At 41.8% G+C, this 12,068-nt stretch overlaps 1 protein-coding gene across 1 annotated transcript in view; it reads left to right on the top strand.

Annotated features, from left to right (window-relative positions):
* Positions 1-12,068, top strand: part of MAOA (monoamine oxidase A) — a 78,803-nt gene that overhangs the window by 54,890 nt on the left and 11,845 nt on the right. Inside the window, exons 7-10 of the mRNA XM_061137515.1 lie at positions 3,123-3,272; positions 3,927-4,086; positions 4,980-5,076; positions 9,780-9,833. Of these exons, the coding sequence (XP_060993498.1) occupies positions 3,123-3,272; positions 3,927-4,086; positions 4,980-5,076; positions 9,780-9,833 (461 nt within the window). The remainder of the gene's footprint in view (positions 1-3,122; positions 3,273-3,926; positions 4,087-4,979; positions 5,077-9,779; positions 9,834-12,068) is intronic.

The raw sequence follows: 12,068 nt of genomic DNA, 5'->3' as shown, positions 1-12,068 counted from the left end.
TGTGCTTCTGGATTTCTTTTTTTAAGTGCTTAATAACTAGAGTTTACTTTTAAATCAAATTTGGGTATATAAAAAAAATCTATTACCAACCTAATAGGACTGATTCAGATAAGGCAATAAAATGGAGAGTACACTGATTTGAGTCTAGATTTTATCAAAGAATTAATATATGTAGAATTCCTATTAGTCTTTCAATGTAAAAGCCATTATTATGATTATGGAAAAAACTTAGCATTCAGATAAGATACTTTTTGTACTTAACTGTACAGATTTTGTTCAAGGAGTCTTTGTGCAAATCACTATATAAGGTTATTAGTTTACAACTGATTGCAATATTCCACTAATAAAATGGAAACATAGAATGACTTAGTATTTTAAATAATTAGACCTCTATACTTCAAGATCTTCTTCATAAGAAATATTGAGCCAACAAGAAGCAGATTCAACTCAGCAAGACTCTGATGCCCCAGTGAATTTATGCTTTTGAACTGTGGTGTTGGAGAAGACTCGGGAGTCCCAGGGAGCGCAAGGAGATCAAACCAGTCAATCCTAAAGGAAATCAGTCCTGAATATTCATTAGAAGGACTGATGCTGAAGCTGAAACTCCAATACTTTGGCCACCTGATGTGAAGAACTGACTCATTTGAAAAGACCCTTGTGCTGGGAAAGATTGAAGGCAGGAGAAGAAGGGAACGATTGAGGATGAGATGGTTGGATGGCATCACTGACTCGATGGACATGAATTTGAGTAAACTCCAGGAGTTGGTGATGGACAGGGAGGCCTGATTTGCTACAGTCCATGGGGTTGCCAAGAGTCGAACACGACTCAGCGACTGAACTGAACTGAACTGATACCACAGCCATTACTAATGAATGTAACTCATCTGGCTCCCTGGTTGGATACACAACAAGCCAGTATTAAAGCCAGAATTTCAATTCCCGGATTTTCCAAACTCTGTGATTCTTTATTCAAGACTCTCCCTTAGTGAAAGAAAATGGGTGTCTCTTTTCTAGGAATGTTATGCCTCGATGGGATAAGGTTTAATTGGGTGCAGTTTAGTTCTAACTTATGCTCTGTTTCACAGTATGAGGTGTAGAGTCATTGTCAACTTATTGAATTATTCTTCTCCTTGGGAGACCTCCAGAAGTCCCTAAGTTGTTCTTATGGTTGCCAGTTTGACCTTCAGCTTTAGCAAACATAAGGCAGTAGAATTTTTTAAGTGCCTTTACATCTAGAAATCCCATATTACTCCTTTTAACCTATATTGGTCTTTTGGAAATATCTTGACTCAATTTATATATATATATATATATATTTAATTTATTTTTTAATTGAAAGATAATTTCTTTACAGTACTGTGTTATATTCCTCATTCAGAGGAGCCAAGATACTTCTAGGCAAACTCCACATGACCTTTTGGAGGGCATAGTTCAGATTATGAATGTAAAACCATTATCACAATACCTTTACAAAGAACTTAGATTTATCCTTTAATAGTTTAATAGTTATTTATCCTTTAATAGTTTAGTTCAACAAATACTAGATATGAAGATGGAAAAGAGTTCCTGGTCTTTCCACTATACTAACATTCAGAGTAACTCTTGGAAACAGAGGTCAAATTATTAAATGGTTCCGGTTTTGTGAGGATGGACAGATCATGAAACCAAACTACTTTGGTAATGTTTTTATAAGGAGCTATAGTGGTATCATTAAAACAATAGCCAGTTATTCAAGTGTAAAAATTATTGTGTGGCTGCTGGCACAGGCTTTCTGGAGGAACGTGATTAAGGTACCTAATTGAACAATGTTGGGCTATGCTTCAGTCTGCCTACTTGTATTTCTACTCATTCAAAGAATGGTCGATCTCTAGCAGGCTAAAAATATTCCCCCAGTTCTTACCAAATACACTGTATTAAGGACTGACCTTAGATTAAGCTGGAAGCATTTCCATGGTGAGTGTAGCAGATGGCACTAGGGTGCAGCACTCATGGTCTTATAGAGCTGCTCAAGGGAGCTAGTCCACAATGTCTGGAGGAATAGGCAGATGCTTAGCCTTCACTCTTCTGTCCTCCCAGTGAAACTTCCAGGCATTTTGGCAAAAAGTTCTCAACAGCTGAGATTTAGATTCTTAGAACATCTTTTGGTGATGACCAGGTGATCCTTGAGAGCACCATGAGCCTGTTGCGCCTAGACAGTCCTGGCCTGGGACTTTAAGAAACTGAGGGGAGTTAAGAAACTTCATCCCCATGAGACAATTGCTCAGGCCTGGTGCACTGGGAAGACCCAGAGGGATCAGGTAGAGAGGGAGGTGGGAGGGGGGGATCGGGATGGGGAACACATGTGTTCCGTGGCTGATTCATGTCAATGTATGACAAAAACCACTACAATATTGTAAAGTAATTAGTCTCCAACTAATAAAAATAAATGAAAAAACAAAAAAAGAAACTGCATCCCTATCTCAGTGAAACTAGAAAAAAATAATCATTTTTTTTTAAAAGGAAACCGCCTCCCCCTGGGAGAATCGCAGCACCTTCCCTGTTGCCAGACACCCTCCATCCACTGCACTCTTGGGCATTTGAAGCTTGCTGATGTCTGCATTCAGTCGAGGTGCCAGTGGTCTAGGGAAACCTTCCTTCTGAATCTGTGATTTGATTTTAAAATTTTATTGAGATATAGTTGATTTCCAATGTCATGTTAGTTTCAGGTATACAGCAAAGTGAATCAGTTATACATACGCATATATCCACTCTTTTTTTAATAGATTGTTTCCCCATATAGGCCTTTAACAGAGTATTGAGTAGAGTTCCCTGTACTACACAGTAGGTTCTTATTAGGTATCTATTTTATAATGTCAATCCCAATCTCCCAGTTCATCTCTTCCCACTGATTCTGTGATTCCATAAACCAGTAACAGCTTTTTGTCACTTGAAGCTGCACAGAGCATGGTGACTGAGGTGTCTTGGTAGACTGTCCCTGTCCTAATGAGTTCTTCTAACAGTTAACAGTGCAGAGAGTGGAGGTATGGCCTGTGATTTTCCAGAGGTTTCTAATCAGTGGTAAATATGGCTTTCCTTCCTGGGGCGTTTGTCACATTTCCATCCCTGCCTGCCTTTTCCTGTAGGAACGGAAGTTTGTAGGTGGATCTGGTCAAGTAAGCGAACGGATAATGCAGCTCCTAGGGGACAAGGTGAAACTGAGGAGTCCTGTCACCTATGTTGACCAGTCAAGTGAAAACATCACCATAGAGACCCTGAATCGTGAACTTTATGAGGTAATTCAGTTTTGTCAAAAGAAATGTGTATTATGGGAATTCCCTGACGGTCCAGTGGTTAGGACTTGGGGGCACAAGTTCCATCCCCTGGTTAGAGAACTAAGATCCTGCCTGCCTCACGGTGTGGCCCATAAATGAATAAAATATAAAGAGCTTATATTGAGTAGGTCTCTGGCAGCCTGGTGGCTCACATGGTGAAGAATCTGCCTGCAATGCAAGAGACCTGGGTTCGATCCCTGGGTGGGGAGGATCCCCTGGAGAAGGAATGGCCACCCACTCCAGTATTCTTGCCTGGAGAATTCCACGGACAGAGGAGCCTGGCGGGCTCGCAAAGAGTCAGTCACGACTGAGCGACTAACACGTTTCTGTCTTCTGCAGCTTCTAACCAAATATAATCCAAGCAGTGGCATGATTGATGCTGGCATATTTCTGACTCAGTCTTCCAAATTATTAGCCTTAGTTGATGTGACAACTGAGCAACTGAACTGAACTGAACTGAACTGATGTGCCTTGTTCTGTGTTGTTGCCTCACAGTGGTCTCATACTATACATTGTGACTGCTTAGTGTCCCTCAAAATGATAAATGTGATGTTTCATGTCCCCTGCAAAGACTGACTCACATTTGAGATGGTATTTTGTGTCTCTTTGTTTCAGTGCCGCTATGTCATTAGCGCCATCCCACCAACTTTGACTGCCAAGATACACTTTAGACCAGAGCTTCCATCAGAGCGAAACCAGCTGATACAGCGTCTTCCAATGGGGGCTGTCATTAAGTGCATGATGTATTACAAGGAGGCCTTTTGGAAGAAAAAGGGTAAGCTGTGTTTATTCATGTTTAAATTGTATTAAGAAAAGACTGCACTCTTTTTTAAGAACATATCAGTTCATTTCAGTAGGAACATATACTACACATTGAATGGAAAAAAGATGTGTTTCCAGTTGGCAGAGAAAGGATCAGAAATCTCAGTCTGTCCATTTCTTCATAGTCCCCAGCAACACAAAATGGCCCCAAGAGTGCTTGCTGGCAGTGAGAGGCAAGGAAGCAGGCCCTCCAGTTGCAGGGCCATATTGCCCAGGCCCCTGGCATATGTCTCACCACTTCCTCTTCATGAGCACAGTGAGACAAAGGACCACCGTGAAAGAGTGCTCCTTTGAAGTCATACATTCCTGGACCCCACTTGCTTACTAGCTGTGTTGCCTCAGGTGACACTTCACCTCTCAGCCTCAGCCTCTGTATAAAATGGCAACAACGAGACTTCCTGTCGGGGTGTTGGCATGAGGCAGGGTCTGGGCGGATATGGTGTCGGTTGTTGCTAAGCCTTCATCTCATACTAAAAGGATTCCTTCTTGCCATTTCTTCCCTGATGTCCCAGAGGCAATTCCTTCTAACACATCCTACTGTTTCTTGTGATTTCCACAACACCAAGGCCATCTTACAGTTTTACTCATGCATTGACCATACCTGACCTTTATGTAAAGGTCATCGAGATGGGTCCTTTTCTAATGTGTCTGGGTGACCAAACATCCTTGTTTAATCAGTGAATGTATTTAATGGAAAAGAACTTCTGGGATCGGGGCAAAGACCAATAGTTTTAAGTTTTGCCTTCCTCTTAGCAAAATAGTTTTATATATATATATATTTTAAAATGTCCTTCCTAAATCCCTGATGAAGTTTCTCAATCTCCTATTATTTTTCTTCTGGTTAAGATTACTGTGGCTGTATGATTATCGAAGATGAGGAAGCTCCAATTTCAATAACGCTGGATGATACCAAGCCAGATGGATCACTGCCTGCTATCATGGGGTAAGTGAGACCTGGATGTTCTGCATTTTGCAAACTATGTTGGTGTCTTGGTGTGGGAACTGGCAGAGCATGTTGTTTTGGACTCAAGCTCAAGCAACGCTAACTAACCCTATAGACAACATATCATGTCTTCATGTATGGTAATATTAGAGTCATAGAGTATGTGGCATGAGAACATTGGGAAACTTTACTAAAGTGAACACAACTTTGAACTTGTGTCCATTGATTTCTTTCCCCCATGAAACTTACATGTGGAGGACAAGAGTGAAAAATACAGCTAGACAGATGGCATGGTAGACCACTTTGCCTATAGAATGTTTACAGCCATTCTGGAACGAGAACTATTTTGTCCTGTAAAACCTTCCAAAGTTATGTTTTCTGGGCTCCAGTCCTCTCTCCATTCTAGACAGCATTACATAGCAAATGTTAATATTTTAATTGTTGGAATTCCCTGGTGGTCCAGTGGTTAGGACTCCAAGCTCTCAATGCCAAGGGCCCAGATCCGATCTCTGGTGAGCAAACTAAGATCCCACAAGCCATGTGGCATGGTCAAAAGAAAAGAAAAATTTGTTCACTGTTACCCTGGGAGATAAGATGAATGACCAATGAAGTACAGTTTGAAGGAGAGCCAGCCAGGCCTTGAATGTAGGGCACTTTTTCCAGTAAGTCACTCCATGGCTCTCCTCCATGAGGAATAGTGCCAGGGCAAGGTTCTGCGTCTGGAAGAAGAACTCTCTTTTCCTCTCCTGCCTCACACAGCTGCTCTGCCCTCGGGAGACTAGGGGTCCAGAGAGGGAATTGGAGCTCCCACAAAGAAATTTCCAAGGAGTGCCATAGCCTCCAAGTCGTCATACTTTTTAGTCCTCCTCAAAGCAATACCAACAAAAGGGCTATTTATCCTAGCACATTGCAATAAAAGAACACAGCTTCTCTGGCAGTCAAGTGACTTTTGGAGACCATTGGTTTTCCCCTGTGCCTCAGGAGAGTTAAGCTCATGTGCATTGTGTCATTGAAGGGAAATTGCAAAATCAAAAGGAGCACACCCATGACCCTAGGGACTTAGAAAGCAGACTCTGTCTGCTACTGGACTGCCAGCAAAACATTTTGTAACTGCTTCTCTCGCTGTAAGATGTGAGAAATAGCACCAGCCTCCCTGGCAAGGGAAGGTGCTCACAATGTAAAGATTATAGGAACATTGTACCCTATTCATCTCTGACCCCACTGGGCAAGAAAATACATAGATTGTTTGGGGAGTTTGCTGTCCCTTTTTATGTGCCAAAGAAAAGCAAGAAGTTGAGGCAGAGGTTTCTGGAGACTACTGGTCAAGACCCATCTGACTGTAGATGAAAGAATATTGATGTTTTTCTTGCCCTGGGAATGAAATACTGTGGCATCCACTGTTCTGGGCTTTCTTTAGCTTTATTAACAAAGACATGGGCTCCCCTGCTGGCTCAGATGGTAAAAAGTCTCCACTTGCAATGCAGGAGACCTGGGTTCGATTCCTAGGTAGGGAAGATCCCCTGGAAGAGGGCATGGCAACCCACTCCAGTATTCTTGCCTGGAGAATCCCCAAAGACAGAGAAGCCTGGCAGGCTACAGTCCACGGGTTGCAAAGAGTCGGACACGTGTGAGTGACTAAGCACAGCACAGCAACAAGGACATGGATTGCAGTAGCCTTCTAGATGGTAATGGGATTATTTATGCAGCTCCTGCAGTCCATGGGGTTGCAAAGAATTGGGCACAACTGAGCACTAACACTTACACTTAGACAGTGATATTCTAATCTGTTTTATCTGGACAATTGCTCCCACCCTGTTCTTGCCTTAAAGCTATATTGCCTCCACCCTGCTCTTTGCTCTAGGCAATGAAAGCCTTGAAGATAGGGATGCTGTAATTGCCCAGCACTGTGTGTGTGATAACTGCTTGCCTTTGGAAACTGGAAAGGACCTTGTACTTTAGAGCTGTGAAATGTTCCCACCCCAAAGCCAGGGTGTATAATTTCCCCAATAAAACACCAAAGAAAGTTGAACAATAATTGTCCATTCTTACAGTTAGATCAAAGAGGTTATTTCATTCAGGACTTGAGATTTGACAGACAGAGCCAACACTCGCTGCCCTTTAGAAAAGGAACTGTGAAAAGCACCCAGGATCTAAAAGGCTTTCAGATAGATCATTTAATCTTCTATCAGCTATTGGTGATTTTCACTGAAATACCCACATATGATTGCTGCATAAACCTAAAATTTAACTAAAATCATTATTACTACGGCTTCCCAGGTGGCACAGTGGTAAAGAACCTGCCTGTCAGTGCAAGAGCTGTAAGAGATGTGGGTTTGATCCCTGGGTCAGGAAGATCCCTTGGAGGAGGGTATGCAACCCACTCATGTTCTTGCCAGAGGAGCCAGGCGGGCTATGGGCCACAAGGTCACAAAGAGTCAGGCATGACTGAAGTGATTTAGCACCTAGCACCTTACCAGCAAGCCACAATATAAAGTGTTAGTTAAATCAAGCAAAATCATGACTATATCTCCCAGAGTTCAATGGTTCAAATTTCTTAAACAGTCCACAGCTTCCTCTGAAATACTGTTCTCTGGGTGAACACAAATACATTTTATATCTTTGCTTCCCAGCATGATCTCAAATAACAACTCTAAAGGAATGGTCAATCAAACTGAGGAACAGTTTAATTGGGGGAGAGGGATTTGAGGGAGAGGACAAAATTTCTGTCTTCATCCCTTGCATTTTCAGTCCTGATCTACTTGTCTTTGTCTAGAACAACAACAAAAAAATACAATTTTAAAAGTTTTCTTAAATGGAGAAATTGCTCCATTGTCCTTAAGCTCATTTGGATTTTTTGGCAAGCTTTCTAATCATAGTATAGCTAAGGATTTCTTGTTATAATTCCATTCTTTAAAATATACATGCAATTAATAATAGCATAATAAGTAGAATCTACTTGATCAAAGGGAAGCAGACAGATCATAACTGAGTTTTACTGAGTCACTGAATTTGAGGACTGTGCTAGACTGGTTTCCCAGGAAGTCAACTCAGAGGTGGAGATTTGGGTTCAGGAGGTTCATCAGGAGTTGCTCTGTGGAGTGCTGCCTGGGCTTCCTAGGTGGCGCTAGTGGTAAAGAACCAGCCTGTCAAGGCAGGAGATGCAAGAGATGCGGGTTCTATCCCTGGGTTGGGAAGATCCCCTGGAGGAGGCCATGGCAACCCACTCCAGTATTCTTGCCTGGAGAATTCCATGGACAGAGGAGCCCGACAGGCTACAGTTCATAGCGTCCCACAGAGTCGGACACAACTGAATCGACTGAGCACACAGATGCATGCTACCTGTTGGGGAGGGAAGGAATCAGGATTGAGCAGAGGGAACAGTTGGGCTCCAGTGTTGTCCCAACAGAGGCCTCAAAGTAAGGATTGCCTTTCAGAGGTGTCTGCACTGGTGTCTGCACTGTGCGGTAGGCTTTGGTACCCACTGCACTCTGGCATTCGTTCTGAGAAGGGATGGGACCTTGCACCAGGCAGTTCTCTGCTGCAGAGTGTAATTGCTAGGGAGGGATTTGGCTGTGAGCTGAGGGTACTGAGTGTTTGGTCCTGAAGAGGAATCTGGATGGCCCACCATGGCATCCACTTCAGGCACTTGATTGATTGATTGATTGATTGATTGATTGCCATGCCTTTGACATGTGGGATCTTAAATCCCTGACCAAGGATTGAACTCATGCCCCCTGCAGTGGAAGCTCGGAGTCCTAACTGCTGGACCACTGGGGAATTCCCAACAAGCACTTTTTGATATGTTTTTCCAGCTTTTATCAAGTAACTTGACAGATGGCAACAGTCATTACCAAGCTCATCATTTAATGCAACATTAATTCATCTACATAGTCAATTTTCTACTGTATGCCAAGAACTGTACTGAACTTTGGCTATAAAATATTGAGTAGGTAGTGATCTATTGTTTAGGAGCCCACCCCTGGCAGGGGTTTTGGACCCAGAAGCAGATGAGGGCAGCTTGGCATTTGCTCTAGTAGATGGAAATAATGGGAGAGTGTGGGAGAGTGTATTAGTGCTGAGTACAGTACGTCCCCTACTTACAGACCATCAAGTTGTGAACTTTCAAAGGTACAAACGTGGGTGCCAGCCCCATATACCAGCTGTTGTACTATACTCCTGTACTTTTCTAGGTACTGTACTTAAGATTAAAAGTGTTTATTTTTGTGTTTGTTTTTTATGTATTATTTGTGTGAAAAATATTATAAGCCTGCTTCCCTTGTAGCTCAGTTGGTAAAGAATCTGCCTGCAGTGCGGGAGACCCAGGTTCAATCCCTGGGTTGGGAAGATCCCCTAGAGAAGGAAATGGCGACCCACTCCAGTATCCTTGCCTGGAAAATCTCATGGACAGAGGAGCCTGGTGGGCTGCAATCCATGGGGTCACAAAGAGTCAGGCACGACTGAGCGACTAACACTTACTTACTTATTAGAGTATAGTACTATATAACTGCTTGTGTTAGTTGGGTACCTAGGCTAACTATGTTGGACTTATGAACAAATTGGATTTACAGATGCATTCTTGGAATGAAACTTGTTTGTATTTAGGGTATTACTGTAGATATAGGCAAGAACACTTTAAAAAGAAGAGGCAACTCTTACGATAAACCACTGTCACCTAATCATTCAAATGTAATTTCTCTCTCCAGCTTCATCCTTGCTCGAAAAGCTGACCGGCTCGCTAAAGTACATAAAGATATAAGGTAAGAATTTACATCTGAAACATATAAAAGATTAGCTTTATATTGTGCTTGTTGTACTAACAACACTATAATAACATTATGAAAAATGCAATAATTTGTTAATCTCAAAATCCCAACAAATCAATTTTTTTGTATTTTGCTAGCCCCCCTTTTGACTCACTCCTGCCCATGTGCATATATTAATTTAGTTTTACATCTCTGTATTTGTTTTACGTTGGTTAAGAGATAGGGTTTCTCAGTAAGATGGATGGAGAAAAATAATAAAAAAGTTAGCTCTGAATAAAGCTTAAGAGGCCAAGTCCCAGTGACCTTTATTCCGTCTTGAAGGTTCTCCAACATGTGCTTTTTCTGAAAAGCAGATCCATACATAGGTGTTCAAACCTATTGCATGTTTGTCAGCAAGGTGATGTCTCGGCTTTTTAATATACCATCTAGGTTTGTCATAACTTCCCTTCCAAGGTGCAAGCGTCTTTTAATTTCATGGCTCCAGTCACCATCCACAGTGATTTTGGAGTCCAAGAAAATAAAATCTGTCACTACTTCCACTTTTTCCCCTTCTATTTGTCATGAAGTGGTGGAACCAAATGCCATGGTCTCAGTTTTTTGAATGTTGAGTTTCAAGTCAGCTTTTTCACTCTCCTCTTTCACCCTCACCAAGAGGCTCTTTAGTTCCTCTTCATTTTCTGCCATTAGAGTGGTATCATCTGCATATCTGAGGTTGTTGATGTTTCTCCTGGCAATTTTGGTTCCAGCTTGGGATTCATCCAGTCCAGCATTTCACATGATGTACTCTGCATATTATAAGTTAAATAAACAGGGTGACAGTACACAGCCTTGTCATACTCCCCCAATTTGGAACCAGTCCATTGTTCTATATCTGGTTCTAACTGTTGTTTCTTGACCTGCATACAGGTTTCTCAGGAGACAGGTAAGGTGGTTTGATATTCCCATCTCTTTAAGAATTGTCCACAGTTTGTTGTGATCCACACAGTCAAAGGCTCTAGTGGAGTCAATGAATCAGCAGTAGATGTTTTTCTGGAATTCCCTTGCTTTCTCTATGATCCAACATATGTTGGCAGTTTGATCTCTGGTTCCTCTGCCTTTTCTAAATCCAGCTTGTACATCTGGAAATTCTCAGTTCATGTACTGCTGAAGACTAGCTTGAAGCATTTTGAGCATAACCTTAGTATGCTCAGTTCACTCATGTGAAGAGTGCAACTGTATGGTAGTTTGAACATTCTTTGGCATTACCCTTCTTTGGGATTGGAATGAAAACTGACCTTTTCCAGGCATGTGGTCACTGCTGTTTTCCAAATTTGCTGGCATATTAAGTGCAGCACTTTAACAGCATCATCTTTTAGGATTTGAAATACCTCAGCTGGAATTCCATCACCTCCACTAGCTTTGTTCATAGTAATGCTTCCTAAGGCCCACTTGACTTCACACTCCAGGATGTCTGGCTCTAGTTGAGTGACCACATCATCGTGGTTATCTGGGCCATTAAGGCCTTTTTTGTATAATTCTTCTGTGTAGTCTTACCACCTATTCTTAATCTCTTCTGCTTCAGTTAGGTCCTTACCATTTCTGTCCTTTATCGTGCCCATCCTTGCATGAAATGTCCTCTTGGTATCTCCAGTTTTCTTGAAGAGATACCTAGTCTTTCCCATTTTGTTGTTTTCTTCTATTTTTGCATTGTTCATTTAAGAAGGCCTTATCTCTCCTTACTATTCTCTGGAACTCTGCATTCAGTTGGGTTTATCTTTCCCTTTCTCGCTTACCTTTCACTTTTCTTCTTTCCTCAGCTATTTGTAAAGCCTCCAGAGACAACCACTTTGCTTTCTTGCATTTATTTTTCTTGGGGATGAATTTGGTTACTGCCTCCTGTACAGTGTTACAAACTTCTGTCCATAGTTGTTCAGGCACTTTCTCTACAGGATCTAATCCCTTGAATCTATTCATCATCTCCATTGTATAATCATAAGGGATTTGATTTAGATCATAACTGAATGGCCTAGTGGTTTTTCCTACTTTCTTCAATTTAAGTCTGAATTTTGCAACAAGGAGCTCATGATCTGAGCCACAGTCAGATCCGGTCTTGTTTTTGCTGACTGTATAGAGCTTCTCCATCTTTGGCTGCAAAGGATATAATCAATCTGATTACATCTGATGATGTCAATGTGTAGCGTCATCTCTTGTATTGGTGGAAAAGGGTGTTTGCTATAACCAGTGTGTTCT

The sequence above is a fragment of the Dama dama genome, chromosome X (genome assembly GCF_033118175.1).
Source record: "Dama dama isolate Ldn47 chromosome X, ASM3311817v1, whole genome shotgun sequence".
Classification (NCBI taxonomy): Eukaryota; Metazoa; Chordata; class Mammalia; order Artiodactyla; family Cervidae; genus Dama; species Dama dama.
The sequence above is the reverse complement of the archived record's forward strand: the minus strand, read 5'-3'. Positions and strand labels throughout refer to the sequence as shown.